This window comes from Ovis aries, chromosome 3, assembly GCF_016772045.2.
Source record: "Ovis aries strain OAR_USU_Benz2616 breed Rambouillet chromosome 3, ARS-UI_Ramb_v3.0, whole genome shotgun sequence".
NCBI classification, from domain to species: domain Eukaryota; kingdom Metazoa; phylum Chordata; class Mammalia; order Artiodactyla; family Bovidae; genus Ovis; species Ovis aries.
The window spans coordinates 132496076-132514931 of NC_056056.1; the positions used below are offsets into that span (position 1 = coordinate 132496076).

An 18856-nucleotide genomic window follows, 5' to 3' on the forward strand; every position below is an offset into this window, starting at 1 on the left:
CCGGGAGAATACCTCCCAGGCCTTTATGTCGGCTGCGAAAGGGGAATTTTTGGGGGGGCAAGAGAGGAAGGGAAGGGGATTGTGGGGGGAGGGGAGGGAAGATTCACCGTCAACTCGGGCCCAAGGGGTTTGATTTGAATGCAGTAGAACTAAATTTTTAAAAATTTGATAAAAACAGGTTATCTCCCCCCCACCCCCCAGGCGACTAGTCCGGGTTTAAACAGGAAATCGAGGAGCGGTCCCCTCCCCCACTCGGGCTTGGCGCAGAAGCCCAGTCGCGCGTTTGGGAGAGGATGGGGGGGGGATGCTCTTGGCTCGGGCTGAAGGGGACTCCGGCCCCCAGACTCTCGGATCTCTCCAGAAGTATGCACTCTCCCCTCCCCCAGCTCTGGGGTGTGTCTGCCTTGGGTGTGTAAGCGAGTGTGTGTGCGTTGCCCTTTATAAACAGAAGCTCACACATATAGGGGCCGCCTCGGACCCAGGCCAGGGAGCAGGGCGGGGTCATATATCAAGCTGCAACACATTCAGGGCCACGTACATTTGGAAGAAATTAAGCCACTGTGTTATGAAACCATATGTATTGGGTTAAGACTATACAACACGCCATTAGCACCAATTATTAGGAAGATCCCCAGCGCCCAGGACCCTCCGGGCCGCCCAATTCTGAGTCCCGACCCCATAAGCCAGCCGTGCCCCAGCCGTGCCTTGGGATCTCACTACCTCTGCTCATCCAGGAGGCCTTGCCGGCGAGGCCTGGTCCCTGTCCCCACCCATTCTAGGGCCTCTTCAATTCCCACCTCCGCCCCAGACAGGTCAGATCACAGCCCAGAGCAGCCAGGCGACGCGGGTGAAGCAGTCCAGTTGGTATCCTGGGTGGGGTGGCCGCGGTGGGGGTGGAGAACGCCGGGCCGGGGGTCGGGGGGAGAGAAGGCAGATTGGCCCCCATTCTCCAAGCACAAGATGGCTTTTGAGTACCAAGTCCCCCACCCCCACCCATCCACCCGCAGTGCCGAGCACCTCCCATCTTTCCATCCGCTCGAGTGGGGGTGGAAGCAGGGGGTGGGCAGACGCTCTCCCCTCCGCTGACGCACACCAGCCACCAGCCTCCTCCCTAATTGCCAATTAACAGGCCCCGCCGCCCGCCTAGCTGCGCTCTCTTCCTGCTCCGCGGCCGGGCCCTGGGCCCGCACTGCGCATGTGTGAGCTCTAGCGGTCGCGCTCTTCGGGAGGGAGGGGGCTGCGGAGCAGGGAGGGGGCACTGGAAAGTTTGTTTGGGGGTTGGGGGGGGCTGACTCTGCTCGGAGGGCATTGGTTACAGCTTACAGGTTCTCTCTTCTGCCCTGGATTTTGAGCTCCCGAGCCCCCTCTGTCTCAGTCCCGTTAGGCAAGAGGCCGCAGATCTATAACAGGTAAGGACAAGGTCCGCGCACTAGACCCCGGCCTTGAGCCCCACGCAGTCCTCTGGCCCCCCGACCCCCAACTTCAGCGTACAGTGACATAAGGACAACATACGTCCCCCACTACCATATTCCAGTTTAACCCAATTTCTCCCCCACCCCCACTTTTCCTCCCCATAATTGCCACGCGCCCACCCTCTCGCCCCCTCTCCTTTCTAACCAAGACAAGCCGCTGCTGTCCTTATCTTGAAACCGCCACCCAGCTACGGACCATTAGTTACATATTTGAACCAATAAGGAAACACTTACCGGGCGCTGCTGTCACTCTCCCTCTCCCTCTCTCTCTCTGCCTCTCTCTCCCACTCTCTCTTTCTCGTCTTTGCTCATTCTGTGCCGCTGCCGAGCCTGTCTCAGCTCCACATACATATATATGTATATATATATATTTTATAGAAATTTTAAAAAAGAAGTCCCAATAATTAAAAAAGCCAAATACAATTAAGGAGAGATGCAAGAAGGGGGCAGGAGGGAGAGCTTAGGAGAGGGGAGGGGCGGAAGCATCTGCAGCTCCCTATCTCAACTCCTGCTCCCGCATTCCTCCTGCCCCTTGGGGGGCTAGAGGGTCGGGAAGGGAGAGAGGGTGCCCTCTACTCCAGCCTCTCCCCCCGCCCCCCTCCCCAGGTGCTCCCAGCTTCCGGCAACTCCAGCTGGGAGGAAAAAAATTAAATGAGGGGAGAAAATAATTATTAATCAGATTAATAAAAAAAATACTAGTAATGAAGGGAGAGCCCAGCGCAGGTTTCCCTGGCAATGGTTAGGCTCTTACAGGGAGGACTGTTCTGCGGAGCGCTCCGAACGGACAAACCACAATAAAAAGTTCACGTTCATGGATGGAATCCACATGACTTCTTGTGGCCAATCCAACTTGTGAGTCGATCGTAAACTTTTATTACTCAGCTGTAAATTTTCTGCAAACAACCGGGAATGCGATGCATTTGTGTAGCGTGTGCAAATGGGCGCCGCGGTCGCCATGTTTACCCAATTCTCTCGGAGAGGGAGCATCCCCCGACCCCCACTCTACCCCCACCCACCGCCCACTCCCCACGGGCCGGGTTGCTCCTGGCTAGCGCGGAAAGGGCGAAGGGGGGACCTGACAGGAGACAAGGAAGGATTCTGGCGCTAAGTCGGCTGCCTCGCTCTGCCATGCCGAATTTTACATATTTTCCTTAATAAATGGGGTATTAAGGTTGGCTCTGGGGGAACCACAGCTTTGCAAAGATTTGTGGCATTGGGGCAATGACTGCAGGCCCGGCTCGTGAAGGGGATGCTCAGCATACTCCTGTCATTTTTTTCCTAGGAAGAGAACATCCTTCCCATTGGGGCGTAGGGGAAGCCCCCCACTTCACCCAAGATGGGAACAGGAGGGGCAGGCCGCTGGAAGCCTCATAACCAAGACTGACCTGGCCGTGGTCTGAAGAGCCGAGAGGATTTAGGCCTGCGGAGGCAGCTTGGAGGGGGGGTGGGGGTGGCAGAGGAGATGGGGAGCAGCCTGCAGAACTCCCAAAGTGCCCCTCATCCCCAGATTCTTTTCTCCCCACTCCCACCACCCCCCCCAAGACCATCCCTAGGTCTCCTAAGGACGGCAGGTCTCCTCAGTTCCTAGGTTCAGATGGCAGCTTCCTCCTAACCTTTTTAGAATTAAATATAAAATTAAGGTCTATGATCGATCTTAGTTCCCAGTTCTTTTTCCTTTGGGTGCATGGTCATAGGAAGCCTTTTTCTGTCTGGTCAGGTGGCCGAAACCCATCTGCCTTTTTCAGAAAAATTCCAGTGTCTGGGCAACTAGGACACACCTTGCAGGCCCAGAAAAAAGTATCGATTCTTTCCTTGAATTGTACCTTCCATGCTAAACACCAGAGCACGGGAGACTCCAGACCCCTGATTTTGGCAATGAATCCAATGTGAGGAAGCCCAGAATAAATCCCCCCATAGAGACTATTTGCCAACCAGTCACCACCCAGCCACTCTCCCCAACAAGCTGGAGATTTGAAGGCCCAAAGCTCTTCTCTTGGTTCCTGAGTCATGTTGGCATGGGGACTTCCACGGCTGGGTGCCCCACCCCAACCAACAGGGGGTTCCCTCATCTCCTCCCCAAACTTCCTACACAGTAAGTGAAGCAGTTCCCTCAGCCGGATGCAGGGACCTTGTTTCTTTTACAAACCCACCCATAAATTTTATAACAGGTAGTTAAAAATTACGACAAGGAAGCACTGGCCCAGCTTTTCACAATGGGCCTCGGGGAGAATGGGACAGCTCCGCGAGCAGTTCAGCGGAAATTTTACTTCTAGTCTGTGGCACAACCTGTCTTAGAGTTCGAGTTAACTGGCACGGGGTGACTTTCTCCAGCACATAGCCGCTGGGGCATCTAATTTGGGGAAGCTGAGGCTGGGGAGGCCAATCCACTCTCCCATCCTAGGGTCCCCCAAGGAGCCTTTTAGGGCACTTATTACCTCCCTCATCCTCCTCCCCCAGATCCCCTGCAGGCCCGCAATTCCCTTGGCCTCTACAACGAAGTGGGGAGGGAGAGACAATGCTGAGTGTGTGTGGTTTTTTTTAATCCCGAGAAACGAATTTGCCCCCCAACTTAATAGCTGCATTATCCTGTCTCTACGGTTGAGATTAGAATAATAAATTCAAGGCGAAATGAGCGAGATGCTTCAACTCAGCATTTTGAAAGACACTATTTTTCACAAATCACAAATAGCTTTCGGAAGCCACTTTGATTGGCTAATAAAAAAGTAAAGAATGGGAGAAAGTCCTAGCTGCTGCTGCCGAATGGTCCCCATTCTGGTAATGGGACGGCGGGAGTATTTGGGAGGACGCGTTTCTAAAGAGAGCGCATCCCGGCTCGCAATTAAGTTCTCCCATAATACGGGTTTTGCTTCCTTTTCTCTCCAAACGAGAAAACAGAGGCGGTGGGCACCACGGGTTGGGGGGGAGCGGGTGCTGTAAGAGAGGGCGGCTGAAGCTCTCTGGGTCTGGCCCACCCGATGCCTTGCATCTCAAGCGATGCTGGGCGCCAGACGCACCCCGCCCTCCGACGCCGGGCTTGGGGCCACGGGCATTGCTGCGCACGGCCGGGATTGAATGGGGCATTGGGTGTGGGGAAAATTCGGTGAGGTTCTTCGAAGGCATTTAGTGTAGGGTCAATGGCTACTGAGCCAAAGATTTTTTATTAATAGCAAGCATAATTCTACATTTCAAAATGAAACGACCCTCCCCGGCCCTCGGAGTCTGGACGCCCGTGGGAAGGCCTGAGGTCGGAGCAAAATGCTGTCTATTCGGGCCTCCCCGGCGGGCAGCCAGTGTTTCCCCGCAGCAAACGGGGTACCTGTCTGGCCCCGTGGCTGGCAGCTGGGACCCCAGGTTCCGAAAGATTTCCCCCAGAGCTGTTCAAAGCTGTTCCCGACTGCCTGCCCGCAGCCTGGGCTTCCAATCGGTAGCCTCGCTCGGGCCGCAGGAGTCCCCTATTAACGACGCCGGATCCAATCCTGTATTCAAGACCACTTTGCGTGGGAGCCAGGGACTCAGACGCGGGTGAAATTACACAAAACTAGAGTCCTCGACTTACTAGGCGTAAGTCTGGGGAAATCACTGAACGGGAGAACAGAGAGGGAAGGGAGTGAGAGAGAGAGGTCTGTCCTCAAAAATATTTCAGTCTTTGGGGGTCTGGGTTTTTAAGACCAGAAGATCCCTTCCCCTCCCCTCGTCCCATCTCTTGACTGAATCAGACGGCTTGTATATGTGGAATTTGGTATTATTTGACCAGAATCTTACTGGCATAAACAGATTTCTCTGTCTAGGACTCTCCAGGGAAGACTGAGAGACTTCTTGCCCCCTGAGTCCCTCAGCGTTCAACCCTTTATTTTGGGGAATGGGGAGTCCAGTGAAGACTGTCCTTACCCGGCTGTGGCTGGAGTGAGGGACTGTCCACTCAACGGGCCCACCCACACCCGAGCCAATGACCTGAATTATAAGGGCAGGGCAGGCTGCCCAATTGCCAAGGTGAAGCTGAGAGGGCTTGAAACAGCCAGAACAGAGGCTGGAGTAAGTGCAGGCGGGCTGGGTGACAGTGATGGCTCTGTGCTGGCTGAATTTGAGTTTCAGACAGTGGACTCAGGCTGCTTGCCTTACCAGTCCCTCCACCGTTCCCTTCTCTCCTCTCCCCTAGGCTTGAGCTCCCTTGTCCCCCACTCTCAGGCTTCTTGAAACCAAGTCCTCCAGACTGCCTTGAGCCTCACATCCTTCCCACCCTGTTTGCTTTCTAGTGCTGGGTGCTGAGTACTAAGGGTTGACCATGAGAGATCAGAAGGAGTCACACTGCCTCATCCTTAGCCCCAGCCCCTAGCTGAAAAAGGCCTAGTTGCTGGAGGGGCATGGGAGGGGGAGCAGATTTTTGATCTGGGCTCAGCCCAGAGCCAAGAGGAAGATGGATGAGTGGAGAAGATGCTTTCTTCCTACTGGGACACTGGCATCTACCAACCCACTTTGTTTGGAGCCAATGTTCTCCCAAGGGCATTCTGCTCTTCTCCTCCTGTTCACCTCCCCACTTTCACCTGCCCTCCCAGCCCAGCCAGCCCTCTCAGCTCCTCCACTCCTCTCCATGTGGGTGCTCCCCAACCCCAAGTCAGATCAGTGGAGGAAACCTTTACTAGAATATTGAAAAAGGGTAAGGAGGGGAGGGGTAGAAAACGGGGTACGATGGGGAAAAATCGAGCCAGTCATTACAGCTTCAAATATTTTTTCTCCATTTTTTTTATTATGACTCACGTATACAATACAAAGTACTTCGACCAGAAACAGAGCTGCTGCCGGGACACAAAATCTACATTCATAGCTGGACATAAAGACGAATGACCAAAAATTATTATTATAGATATATTTTTAACCTTGTTTTTCTTTCGAGCACATTGCATAAACAGAGAATTCAAGACAGTTAACTATACATTCAGTGCAATTTAGTTCTACTCTACTGGGGTTAGAAGCACAATAAAAGCGCACAGGACCGGCGGGCTAGGCAGTCTCAGTTGTTGGGTTTTTCTTAGTGAAATAAGCAGCAACAAACAACAACAAAACCGCATTACAAATACTCTCAAAGCAGGATTTCTTCCTATAGGTAGTGATAAAATACGTTGGAGGTTTCTTTCTTTTTTTTTATTTTAAATTTTTTCTCTTTTTTTCTCCTGTACTAGGATTTTTTTTTAAATTTCTCTTTTTTATTTTTTCAAGATTATTGCAGGTTCCCTTTAGGTAGTATGTTAAAGATTTACTATGATTATTATCAGTATTATTATTTTCATGATTATGGCGATTTCTGAGCGCTTATACCAGTGCAGCTCAGAGGAAGCTGGGCCCAACAACAGGAATTAGACAGCTGAAGGGGAGGAAGGCATGGGCCCGAGTGACCATGGGATGGCTAGGTAGGATCTGAGCGGCAACTGCAGGCAGGCGCCTTTCTACCCCGTGAAAAGGGAGGGGGGAGGGGGAGACCTCGTCTCCTTCAGGTTTCCATCAGGTTCGTAGAGAAAGTCAAGGGGGTCTAAGTGGGGACCCCCCAGGGAGGGAGAGGGGATATTCCTTGCTATCATTTTTAAAATGTCTTTGAACATCTTCCCTTTCTTTTCCTTCCTTCCTTCACTTTTTCTGTCCTTTGGGGAAAAAAAGTCAATCTAAGACACTAATCCTAGCATGAAAACAAAGCCACGAGTCTTCTTCCGCATTTTGAGGGGGCTCCCCTCTAAAATAAATACCAGAGAAGCAGGGAGGTGGCAGTGTGGCAAGAAGGGGCCGGGAGAAGGGGAAAGGGGGCCAGGTCTCAGACCTTAAAATCCAGGCAAGACTAGGAAGGGTGGGGGTAGGGAGAAGTGTGTGTGTTGGGGCAACGACTGAGACAGAGACTCGGAACTTTTCGCTGTGTCTCAGTCTCCCCCCTCCAGCCCCCAAACAAATAAAGATGGGGGGAAGTCCAAAGGTAATAAAACCAGAGCTGCAAGTATCTGACAGGTAGTTAGAGTTGTGAGTGTCATTCTATTCTCTATAAAAGCAAATGACAGTCGTAAACTTCTCAATTTATCTGCTACCATAAAATGAAACTTCAAGGGAGTTGCTAAAGGAGGGGGGGATGTCTCTTTTTTGCTCAGTCCTTGTTTTCTTCCTTTTCCTCCTCTTCTTTCTCCTCTTCCTCGTTTCCTTCTTCCTCCACCTTCTCCTCATCTCGGGCTCCGGGCAGTTTATCCTTGTTGTTCTCCTTTTTCCACTTCATCCTTCGGTTCTGGAACCAGATCTTCACTTGTCTCTCAGTCAGTCCCAGGGCATGAGAGACTTCAATCCGACGCTTTCGTGTCAAATAAGGATTAAAGAGAAACTCCTTTTCTAGTTCCAAGGTCTGATACCGGCTGTAAGTTTGCCTTCCGCTGCGCCGCCCCGGAGCTGGACAGAACAGAAGCCCAGTCTGGTTATGTTTGGGTAGGGGCTTGGCTTTCCCCTGTCACTCTTCCTCCCCTGAAATCCCCCCCTCTGGTTTCCCCAGTTCCCCTCCCTCCTGCAGAAAAGGCTGAGCAGGCAAGGGCAGGAAAGTTTGGGGGGTTTGTTTTGGTTTAGCTTCACCTTGGGAGGTAGGGTAGGGGTGGGGGCAGGGACTAGGATCTGTCTGGAAAGCGGGGGCTGGAAGAGGCCAAGGGAGCACTGCAGAGTGCCCCCAGGCCTGCAGTTCCAGGAAACTGGCCCTTGCAGCTTTGTTTACAAGTGCAGAGGGGCATTGGGTGAGCAGGGCTGGGGACAGAGCCTTTTTCCAAAAGGAAGGCAAAAGGGCTGGGGGTGAAGAAGTGGGGCTCTGCTCACTGCCCCTCTTCAGATCTCTCTGCCTTATGCCTTGCAAGAAGGAAAAATAATTGATCTCCTGGAATGTATCACTGCTTGGCCTGATTGCTAACTGGAGATCAGCAAATAAATCACGGGCCATCCTTGCTGGAACTTGTCGCTTTCTAGCTTCCCCTTTTACTTCGAAATTGGGCGATGAGGGGCCACCTTTGGAGGGGCTCATGACCTGAGCTGCCCTGAGGGTCTCAGGAAGACCCCAGAAGCCTTTGATGGGGGGCAGCTTGGCGAGGGTCTTCTGGACCTCAGAGCCCTCTAACCTACATGGCCTCCCTCCTTTTCAGTACTCTTTTTTTTTTTTCCCCTTCCTTTCTGACTCCTTCTCTTCTGTCCAACTGAGGGAAGTAGAGCAAAGTTGGGGTAGTGGCCCTAAGGCTAATTCTCTGAGAGGAGGTGGTGGGTACCCCAGAGAAGTAGATCACCTGTCCTTGGGGTCCTGCCACCCCCTGACCCAGCCAGGGGAGGGAAGCAGGGGTCTTCATCCCAAGACAGCCTGGCCACTGTCCTGGACTGGGGCTCTCTGCCTTATGGAGAAACTGGCTTGTTCCAAAGGCTGATAACCTCAGGGTCCCCTGCTCCTTCCCAGCCACCTCCCCAACTTTGACTAGAGACGGTGAGAGAAACAGAGAAAGAGGAAAGAGAGAGACTGACTGACTGACAAGAGGTGGAGAAACCGTTTTTTTTAACCCTTTGCACCCAGATACCACCTTTCCCCCCACTTTTACCCCAATCCCCCAAATCTCCCAGACAAACCCGGTGCCCCACCCCCAGCTGAACCTCCCAACCTCCAGAAACCCACTCAGGCCCGGGGGTGGGGCCCGAGACAGCCCCAAGCCAAGAGGGAAAGCGAGGGCAGACAAAAAGGAGGCGAGGGAGGGGGGGAAGACCCCGGAGCGCGGGAGACCAAGGGGGAAAGAGAAAAGGCTTCTCACCGTGGGGTCTCATCCATGGAAACATGAGGCTGGGAGACGAGTTTTGATTTAAGTGGCCTTGTCCTTCGCTACTGTTAGTGTTGGCGGAGGATTTACAGTCGGGATATTGCACCACGCTCGCCTCTTGCTGAGCCCCATAAAGGGACTGTCTGGGGAGCGCCTCGTAGCCATAGAATTTGGAGGCGTCTCCGTGGCAGCTCAGCGAGCACGGGTTCTGCTGGTAGCCCGAGTTGGAGATGCCCGAGGTGCCGTGGTGGAAGAAGTCTTGGACGTGGTGCGAGGCGTGCTGGAAGCCGGGCGCCGAGCCGCCGGGCCCGTACACCAGCGCATGGCTCCGGCCCACGCTCTGCGGGAAGCGGCAGTCGTAATAGGCCGGCTCCAGGGACTCGCCGCCTTTGTACTTGGAGAACAGGGGGTTGACGAAGTAGGAGCTCATGCTGGGCACATGAAAACCCGCCGCCCCCTCCCCTCTGGCTCCCGACTCCCCCGCCCGGGACCCCCGAAACTGCCCTCCCCCCGGGAGCGATCCCCAGGCCGGCCGGCTCCCCGGGGCGGCGGGCCGGGCTGGGCAGGTGGGGGGCGCCTGGGTGCCGGCGGCCGGCGGGGCGGCGCAGCTCCCGGGCTGGGCGCGGGCGGCGGCGGGCAAGCGGGCGGCGGCGGCGGCGGCGGCTCTCTTCACTGTCGGTAGGTAGAGCTCGCGCTCTCGCACTTAGCTCTTTCCTTTAACAGCCCAGGCGAATTCCTCAGACTCCCGGCGGTGGCGGCGCTTACACGCGATTCGCGTTCATCAATCCACGACATGAAGACAGGCGAGAGGGAGAGAGAGAGAGGGAGAGAGAGAGGGAGAGAGAGAGAGAGAGAGAAGGAAGGGAGGGATGGCGGGCGGGGGATAGAGGGGTTCAGGGCTGGGGGGACCTGGAAGAAGGGGAGGGGAGGAAGGGGGAGGGATGGGGGTGTGGTATGTGGGGGGTGGTGGTGAGCCAGCCCCAGCTAATGGCTGGGGCCAGCTTTTCCAAGGTGCGCGTTCAGATTTGAAGGTGCCTCTCCTCCCTTCTCGTTTCCTTCCTCTCAGAGAGAGAGGTACCTGAGCCGGCAGGTCAACTCAGGTTACCTCAACAGGTATAAGACCCCCGAGGGGGCTGAATGCCAACCAGAGAGAGCGGTCCCCTAACAACCAAAGGTGGGTTCCCCAGGGGGTCCTTAAGTCTGGGGACTTTAGAAGGAAAAGCACATCTTATCCCCAGACACTTCAGCCATCAGAACCCTCTTGCCCCTATCCAGCTGCCCTGTCCTCCCTAGATTCTTAAGATGCCTTGTCAGCTGGCTGTGGGTAGTAGAGAGGGCCAGAGGCAAGGACACTCCACATACCCAGTCAGGGCTGCACTGCCCCTTCAGACACCAGCTCATGCCTCAGGCAGGAAGCCCAGGCAATGGCCACGAGCTTGCTGGAGGCTCTGAGAGCAAAGCCGCTGGTGGGAACAGAGGAGAGGGCAGCTGTGGTTCTCTGGCTTCTGGCTGGGCTGATCCAGGAGGTTGCTTCTTAGGAGACCCCTTGTATCTGGGTTGGAGGAGTCTAAAGCAGGCCTCTTACTTGTCCCCACATACCCTAACCCCATAGGAAATGCCAGTTTGGCCTGGAGGGGCCTCCTGGCTTCACTGCATCCGCGCCCCCGCCCCAACTCCCCCAGGCAGGCTGCCCAGGCCAGGATGTGGATGGGAACTGTCAACAGACACTCTTTAAATATTTACCCACTCTTCTCTGGGGGGTTTCCCCCATCCCCAAGACTGGGTAAATTCAAGTTAATGCTAATGGATAAAAGACCCTTATCCCATCAGCACCCTTCTCAGGCCATAAACATGTACAGTTACATGGGCTGAACACAGACAGAGAGAAAAGGGAGAAAGAGAGCTGTGGACACGTGTGCTCTGTGCAGGTGAATGAAGAAGAAGAATGATTTTTCTGGTCCTCCCCCTCCACAGTATGTAAGAGCAATACGGGGCCATACTCAGGATCCACACATATTGTATATGCTCTCTTCCACCACAAACAACATCAAACGCACACCCACTCAACTATCAGAAAGCACCTCTGACACTTCACAGACGCTGTGCACACTTGTGCACACCCAGACATATATGAAAATAAGACCTGATAAGCACACATGCATCTTTCGCTCTTTGCATCGTAAAAAAGAAAAATGCTACCTATCTTCCTTCCACATTTTGGAGTTTCAGGGTTGGATGAGGAAGGAGGCAGTTAGAAAATCAGATCTTTTTCTTCGCTATCCATCCGGAGCCCAGCTCTAGGGATGAAGGAAGAAATAAAAGTGCAGGGGAGGACGATGCAGAGAGAATGAGTCTCCCCCTTCTGTATCTAAATAGTTGCTGGGGAAATAGTCACTCTCAGCCACATTCCCAAAGGAGAACCACTGGGGCCCCAGCAAGAGATCAGGATACCCTGAATTTGGAGGAATCCACCCCCATTTGAGTGAGGTGGAGACTGCTCCAACTCTGTGACATCACACCCATAACTCTGACCCTGGAGCCACAGGAGGGGAGGGTCAGAGGGCCATGCCAGGGCTGCAGGGTCCAGGGCAGTGGGGAACATGACAGAGATTTCCTCCACTACCAGAGCACGCTGCAGCCTTGGTTCAGCCTCTGCCTTCTCTGGGCCTGCTCTGTAGGTTCTAAACTGACAGACTCTGGACTCTCAGCTTCTAGGTCACTGGGGACTGTCATAAATACTTTCCCTTTCCCTCCTGGAAAGCAGAGGCTGAGCAGGCCATATCCGCTCTGGGGCCTGCGCCTTATCTTTTAGGGGGTGGGGGGATATCTCAACATTTTATGGGCCAGTGAAAATCCTGCCACAGAGCTATCCTTCCGGGCCTTTGTGTCTTGGAATGCAACTGTCCAGAGTGTGCTTCATGCATCGCCTGCTTTGAGAGCCCACCAGTCCCCAAAGCCCCGACTGGACTTGATTTCCCCTTTCAAGGGTCCCTCGCCTTTTCTCTCTTTAGTTCATTTGATTGTTTGTTTTTTACATGTTTCTGGTTGATTATGCTCCTGGAGCCTGGAAATAAAGGAACCGCAAGCAGCCATCCTTGCTGGGGCGTCTCCGTCCCTCGCCCCGAGGCCTGCACCGCCCTCCTAGGTATCGTGGATTTATGTTCGTTTGTCCGGGTCATTCTGCCTTTTCGTGTTAATTACGCGCTGCCTGCTTCGTGCTTATCTCCTGCGCAAAGCGATTATTTTCAACGCCCGCCCTTCTGAGCCTCCCGAGTCTGCTGGGAGAGCGAGGACCCATCTCCTGCCGCCACTCGCGATTTATTTACACCTCGCAGGTGAGAGGATTGATTTGCTCAGAGCCAGAGGGGCCGGGCTGGGCCGGGGCACCCAACCTTTTAGTCGCTGCTCCTCGGGGCCAGGCCTCAAATGTCAGTGCGGCCAGGCCGGCTGGGGGCACCGCCGCCGCCTCTAACATTGAGCAACAGCGCCACCTCGCGTCCACTTGCTCCAATGCAGTTCGGCCGAGAAAAAGCCAGCAGCTAAGAGCAAGCAGGTCCCCAGGCTTGACCCAAAGGTCGGGGATGGGAGGAAGGAGTTTCCAAATGAATGAGCAAGAGAGGGGTCCCCGGAAGGGACTCCCCCCTTCCCAGGAGCGCTGTTCTTTTGTTTTCTAAATCGTCGAACTAAACCTTGCCCAAGGTTTTGTACTATTTTCTCTTTTTGTCACCCTCCCTTCCCGCATTGAGACACTGTGCAAAAGGAACTGCCGCGATTATCCCCACAACCAGGCGCATTTCTGGCCTCGGAACACCGCGCACGCAGACACACGCACCGAAGCTCCCGCGACCGCCTGCCCGTGGCGCGCACCCTAAACTCCTCGCTCCTCTTACCCTGCCTCCTGCTCCGTACCGCCTATTCCGCCGCCGCCTGCAGGACTTTGGGGTGGGACTCTGACTTCTCCCGGCTCTTTGCCCCCTGGTTTGTGGCCCAGCCCTCTCTCACGCGCGCTCTCTCTCCACTTCTCCCTCCCATCCAGTGAGGTCCTGTTCTCCGTGGGCCATAGACAAAACATTCCTATAATCCGATTTCAAAGGAAAGAGTGTCCACCTTATTTAAACCATAAAACAATTAAGCCCAGACGTCTAGCCAGCTCCGCGCTGCTGTTTTGTTCGGCCCCATTCAGAATCCAGCGCAGGGAGACAAACAGCGCCATAAAAGTGGCATTTCGGGGCCTCGGAAATGTACCTACCCTCTGCCTTCCCAAGTGGAACAACCTTTAGGGTTTTGTGATTCTGACAAAGGAGCAGAGGAGAGGTGGGAGGGGAGGATTAGGGCAGGGGGGCGTTTGCAAGCCCCTCTTTCGTCCCTAGCTTTCGTTTCTTTCCCTAGATGTGTGTCATGTTGTTGTGGTTTGAGTTCACAAATGACAATAAATAAAAATCGAATCCAATCCTGACCTGCAGGCTGGAGGTTGAGCTGGTACTGAACCGTGGGCTGGACCGCGTGGGCCTACTCTGGATCCCACGCTCTGGTTAGGGCCCTCCTTCCTGCCCGGAGCCAGACCGGCTCAGGCGGGCCGCAGGAAGCAGGCCGCGCTGACGGTCGGACGAGAGGAGGCGACAGGGCCTTGGAGCAGGGGCGGGGTGGAGGCCCGGAAACACCGCCGAGCTCGGGCAGGGAGAGAAGCTTGAGTCCCCGCGGTCAGGACCGAGGGAGATGGGTGGGTGCCTTGTCCTCCGCGCGGGGCGCAACTGAGGCCAGGGTCCCAGAGGAGGAGCGAGGTAGCCAGAAAACTACATGCAAAGCACCTTTCAAAAGGACCAAGAAAACAATCGCTTCTGGAATTGGGAAGTCTGTTCTTAAGCGGGAAAGAGGAGGGGTGCTTCAGCGACTGGGAAAACCAAACCGCGACTTTAGATTGTCTCCCTCAAAATATTATCAAAAACAAAACATTCACCTCTTCCCACCTTCCTCCAGCCCCTGAAACTGGGCTATTTAATAGGAGTGGGTAGGAGATTCAAATGATGGGAAGGGGCTGGTCCCTACAAGTGCCTCACCAATCCTGGAAGGTGATGGCCATGGGGGAAGCTGCTTAGGAATTGGGGTCCCCAATTATTTTCCTTTACTGTGGTATTCCCCAAGTATTCAGAGCAACACCCTGCACTCTCGCCAAAATAGGCAGCCTGAGATATTAAAGGGCTATATTTCAAGCAGTCTGAGTTTAATAGTTTCCAGATTGGGGGATTTCCGAGAAAGGGGGCGCTGGGCTGAAGCATACCCGGCAGCTTGAGTCTGCTTCTGATTAACAGATGAAAACTGCTGGTTCTGGGGAAGGCTCTCGGGGTGCTAGGCAATCGACCATCCCCACCGGGCTGTTGTTACACACACATATCCCCAAATCTTCGCCCCTGAGGTCCTACAGCCACCAGAGAACACCCCACTTCTGGCTAATCCCTGACCAGGTTCCTTTGGCCCTAGCCTCGGGATCTCCTAGAAATGCTGCGGTTGCTCAGCATAACCACTGTCACCCCCAGATCAACATTCAAATCAGGCACCAGAGAGATAGAGAGGTTGAATAGAAAAGAGAGAACTAGGAGATGGAGAGAGGAACTGAGAATACACTGAGAAATAGAAACGAAATCAAATCTTGATTGCATTGGTGTTGCCATCTTTCTTCTCTCTCCCTCCTTTCCTCCCTTTTCTTTCTTCCCTCTCTATTCTCTCCCCCTGCTCTCTCTCTGCATCTTCTTTCACTCTCAGTGTCCAGTGCCTGTCCAGTTCCCTGAGGCCTGCAGGGCCTCCCTCTTCACTCTTCACCGCACACCCTCCTTAGCAGCCTCCCCCCCACCAAGACACCCCTCAAAGCACCGATGCAGCCAGGCAGGAATCCAGCCCCGGCCTGCACCCAGCACGCAACCTTCATCTTTACCTATCTCTTCCCTCCGATCTCATGTACTCATAAATTATTACAATTAATTACAGCCAAGGAAAACCATTCATGCCGTACCCCCACCCCCAGGGACTCCATCGAGCTACCAGGAGACTCACAGGCAGCCAGCCAAGGAAGGCACAGGCGGCACCCGGGCCTCAGCAGCCTCCACCACCCCCCTGGAGCCTCTCAGCCCCATCACACCCTGCCTGGGGGAGGAGTGGCGGGCACTTGCCCTTCCGAAGCAGGGGGAGACCCTTGCCTGGCTCCCACCTCCCCTAAAGGATCTAAGCACTTGTCTCCTCCACGTCAGAAGCCTGGGAGCGACAAGGAAGAGAAATAATGAGAACTGGATGCAGTTGGGTTTCTGGTTTTTTAAATGACTTCGATATATTAACACAGAGCTGTTCTACCATAACAAACAGAAGCACGTTACAGGACCGACTCTGAGGATGAGAGGAGACTGCTATGTACACTCCAGAGGCGCCGGCCTGTGCCGCTGGACCCAGCCTGCGGCATGGTCCCCGGCCCTCGCCTTTTAGCTCCTGGGCTGGGAAGCATACTTGTGTATGTTGTGTGTGTGCGCGTGTGTGTGTTTGTACAAAATCTGCACACAGAGCACCCCAGGCCTGGGGAACGATGGCCCGGACCAAATACAATACATGAAAAAAAATAGAAATATAGCGATTCAAGTACTGGCTTCTCTGAAGAAAGGAGAAAAAAAAAAATCACATTTGTGTGTGTCATTTATTTCAGTTGCGCTGGGAGAAGAGAACGCGGTTTCTCTCCCCGCCTCCTCCTCCTCCTCGCTGGGTAGAACTAACTCTAAAACACCAATTTCTCAACACTGAACCCTCCCAAATAGCAAGAGTTTTCCTTTTCCCCTTCCCTTTTTTTTTTTTTTTTTCCTTTTTAAACCGATTGGCTTTTCTCTATCTTGCTCTTTCCTTTTTTCTTTCAGTGCTGTCTCCCGCCTGGGCTGGGGTATTTTGTGGGTTTTTTGTTTTGTTTTGTTTTTCCCTTGGCTGTGCGAGGCAGCAGGCTGGGGCAGGGTTTAGGATTGCTCCTTGTCGGTTTTCTCTTTATTCATCTTTTTCATCTTCATCCTCCGATTCTGAAACCAGATTTTGACCTGCCGCTCGGTGAGGTTGAGAACCCGGGCCACCTCGTACCGACGGTCCCTGGTTAAATACATATTGAAGAGAAACTCCTTCTCCAGTTCCAGCGTCTGGTACTTGGTGTACGGGCAGCGCTTCTTCCTCGTGGAACGGGCGTGAATCCAGTTGGCCACGGGGTTGCCTGGAGGGCCAAACACAGGCAGGGGTCAGTGGAGCCCCTTTCCAGCCCAGGACCCCTGCCACCCCATCCCCAGGCTCAGCCAGGCTCCCCAAACCCAATAATTGAACCTGAATTTGGACACATTTTGCTTTAGGAATTCCTCCCCCTTACTGCTTTTGCAATCTCCCCCCTCCCTATCTTTCCCCTCCTCAGTTTCCAGCACCTAAAACTATAGGAAATCGAAGCTATCAAAGCCTCTACAGTCTGGTCCTCCTCAGCTTCAAGAGTAGTAATTCGAGAATATCCTCATAAAAAGTCCAAATTCCCAACCGTTTCATAGGCCCATAAACGCTTCTCTCTCTTGTTTTTTATTTTTATAGCGAGGTCTCTCTCCTCCCCACTTCCCTCCTCCTCTGCCCCCTCCCATCCTCCCAGCCCACGACCAAGTCCTGAAATTTCAGCAGTTCTATTTCCTGACCCTGAGAGTCCCCAAGCCCCTCACTACCCTCTCCAGCGCCCCATCTCCGCTCTCGGAATTCAACCCTGCTGAGGCGAATTCTCAGGGTGATGCTGGGATGGGAAAAGCCTTTCTCCTCTCCCCAGGGAGCTGCTGGCCTTGGGGACAGGCTCCCCTATATCTTAGCTTCCCTCTTTGGCTTCCAGTGCCCCCTCCTCCTGCCAGCCCCAGGACAGGCTCTGCAGGAGCCAAGCCTCCAATTTCAGGTTTATGGGAGTAGCTGAGGGCAAGGAGGGAAGCCTTCAGAGGGGTATAATTAGGCCCTGGCCCCTGATGGGGCTGCAGGAAATCCTTTCCTGCAGCCCCCTCCTGGGTCTCCCCCAGACATTTCCTCACACCCAGGGGCTGCACCCCCTCCTCCTGCTGTTTCCCCTTCTATCTTCTTTCTGGCCCTGCAGCTCTCACCTGTCCCCCTCCCCCCAAAAAAACCTACCCTTGCCTTTCTCTGCAATACTCAGAAGGCTCCCCTTTCCCTGATTGGAGTGTGTGTGTGTGTGTGTGTGTGTGTGTGTGTGTGTGTGTGTGTGCAATTCTCTAATCTGGGGAGATGCTTCTCCCCACTCCTTCTCCCTGACCCCCATTCCCATCCCTGTCTCCTGCAGAGCCTTAGAAGAGGGCTCTCAAGTTTAAGGAGACTGGGACCCCTCTTCTCTCCCTCAACTCTGCAAGTTCTGATTCCTCCAAGTTCCCAGGCTGAGAAAGCCCTCAGACCTCTCATCCAGGGTTCCTGGGGGAGAAGCCCATGGACCTTCTGTTTTATGAATCTCTAGTGGGGTGAGGACCCCCACACTGCCTGGGAGGTAGGGGTGACTTTTCTCCTTGGGGTTATTTCCTCTCTATCCCCAGTGTCCTCCTCATCTCTCCCCCATCTCATCCCAAACCATAAAATGAACCTCGCCCCCACCCTATCCCCTGCCCCTGCCCGCATTTCCGAAAGTAGTGACTGAGCCAAAAACCCTGGGCTGGGGGTGTGGGAGCGTGGGTCTCAGGAAAGCCAGCTCCTGGGAGAGGAGCCCCCCTCAGCCTTCTCCCAACCTGGCTCCCTGGGCTCCCTTCTCAGACCTTCCTGCCCCTGAAAGCTCCCCAAGGTAATTCGCTTTTATTGAGTCCTCGCCCTCACCCCTCTCCCGCGCTCCCTGCACCGCTCCAAGGGGCTGTAATCCGCTCCCCCCGCCTGGCCTCCCCTCCCCTCCCGCGCGGGTTGTAAAGGAAAATTGCTCCCAACTTACTGGGGTCCAGGTCGGCCTTCTCCTCTTTGTGCTTGCTGCCGGCGAGGGCGTCCGCCTCGGGCGAGGGCAGGGTCTGCGGGGCGCGGTCGCGCAGCTCCCCGGGCGAGCCGTACATGTAGTCCGGGTAGCTGCGGCCGTCGCCCGGGCCGCAGTCGGCGCGGCGCCCGGGGTAGGCGTCCGGCTTGAGGGCGTAGTGACGGCCCCCGGCCGGGAAGCTGGGGAAGGAGACGGCGCCGGACAGCGGCTCGAGCCAAGTCCGCATGTAGCGCGTGTCGGCGCCGAGGTGGGGCTGGGGGCCGTACGGGTGGTAGACCACGGACGACTGCGAGGGCACGGGCGCCCACGACGTGCTGAACACTGCCGGCTTGGGCGCGAAGCTACAGGACGGAAAATCGCTACAGTCCGGCACCAAACCGCTGGGTCTGGCGGCGGCGGGGTGAGCCCCTGTGGCCGGAAACCTGGACGCTAGGAGGTCTTCATTGTCGTGAGAGATGAGCGAGTCCACGTAATAGTTACTGATGGGCCCCGTCGCCGACATCGTAACAGGGTTTTACATACATAAGATTATTGTATGAACTGTATATGTACTTTTTATCTGCTCACAGAACAATCAAGGCAGGTAATTATTTTTC

At 54.5% G+C, this 18856-nt stretch overlaps 2 protein-coding genes and 2 long non-coding RNA genes across 5 annotated transcripts; 2 read left to right on the forward strand and 2 right to left on the reverse strand.

The window, feature by feature from the left end:
- The first annotated feature begins 239 nt into the window (after window positions 1-239).
- On the forward strand, window positions 240-3125 carry LOC121819101 (uncharacterized). 2 transcript variants are annotated; one of them, XR_006059292.2, is made up of 3 exons: window positions 240-1409; window positions 2216-2324; window positions 2755-3125. It is a non-coding gene; the product is annotated as an uncharacterized LOC121819101 (long non-coding RNA). The 2 variants fall into 2 exon arrangements; XR_009600223.1 differs by having other exon boundaries at window positions 240-2324.
- Window positions 3126-6194: 3069 nt separating this feature from the next.
- On the reverse strand, window positions 6195-13200 carry HOXC8 (homeobox C8). The gene is made up of 2 exons (XM_027967236.3): window positions 9266-13200; window positions 6195-7886 (listed from the first exon to the last, which is right to left on the reverse strand). The coding sequence occupies exons 1-2, from the start codon at window positions 9699-9701 to the stop codon at window positions 7594-7596; spliced, it is 729 nt and encodes a 242-aa protein (XP_027823037.1). The 5' UTR covers window positions 9702-13200; the 3' UTR covers window positions 6195-7593.
- LOC132659619 (uncharacterized) lies at window positions 12240-16277 on the forward strand. The gene is made up of 2 exons (XR_009600224.1): window positions 12240-12416; window positions 15254-16277. It is a non-coding gene; the product is annotated as an uncharacterized LOC132659619 (long non-coding RNA).
- HOXC9 (homeobox C9) lies at window positions 15929-18849 on the reverse strand. Its single transcript, XM_004006282.6, has 2 exons — window positions 18225-18849; window positions 15929-16499 (listed from the first exon to the last, which is right to left on the reverse strand). The coding sequence occupies exons 1-2, from the start codon at window positions 18760-18762 to the stop codon at window positions 16255-16257; spliced, it is 783 nt and encodes a 260-aa protein (XP_004006331.1). The 5' UTR covers window positions 18763-18849; the 3' UTR covers window positions 15929-16254.
- Between the last annotated feature and the right edge of the window lie 7 nt (window positions 18850-18856).

Bases quoted from the DNA above. Each gene is read 5' to 3' on its own strand.
- HOXC9 (XM_004006282.6), bottom strand. From the start codon at position 18,762: ATGTCGGCGACGGGGCCCATCAGTAACTATTACGTGGACTCGCTCATC. The intron at 16,500-18,224 runs GTAAGTTGGGAG...TTGGCCCTCCAG, and splicing joins GAAGGCCGACCTGGACCCCA to GCAACCCCGTGGCCAACTGG.
- HOXC8 (XM_027967236.3), bottom strand. From the start codon at position 9,701: ATGAGCTCCTACTTCGTCAACCCCCTGTTCTCCAAGTACAAAGGCGGC. The intron at 7,887-9,265 runs GTGAGAAGCCTT...TGTTCTGTCCAG, and splicing joins TCCATGGATGAGACCCCACG to CTCCGGGGCGGCGCAGCGGA.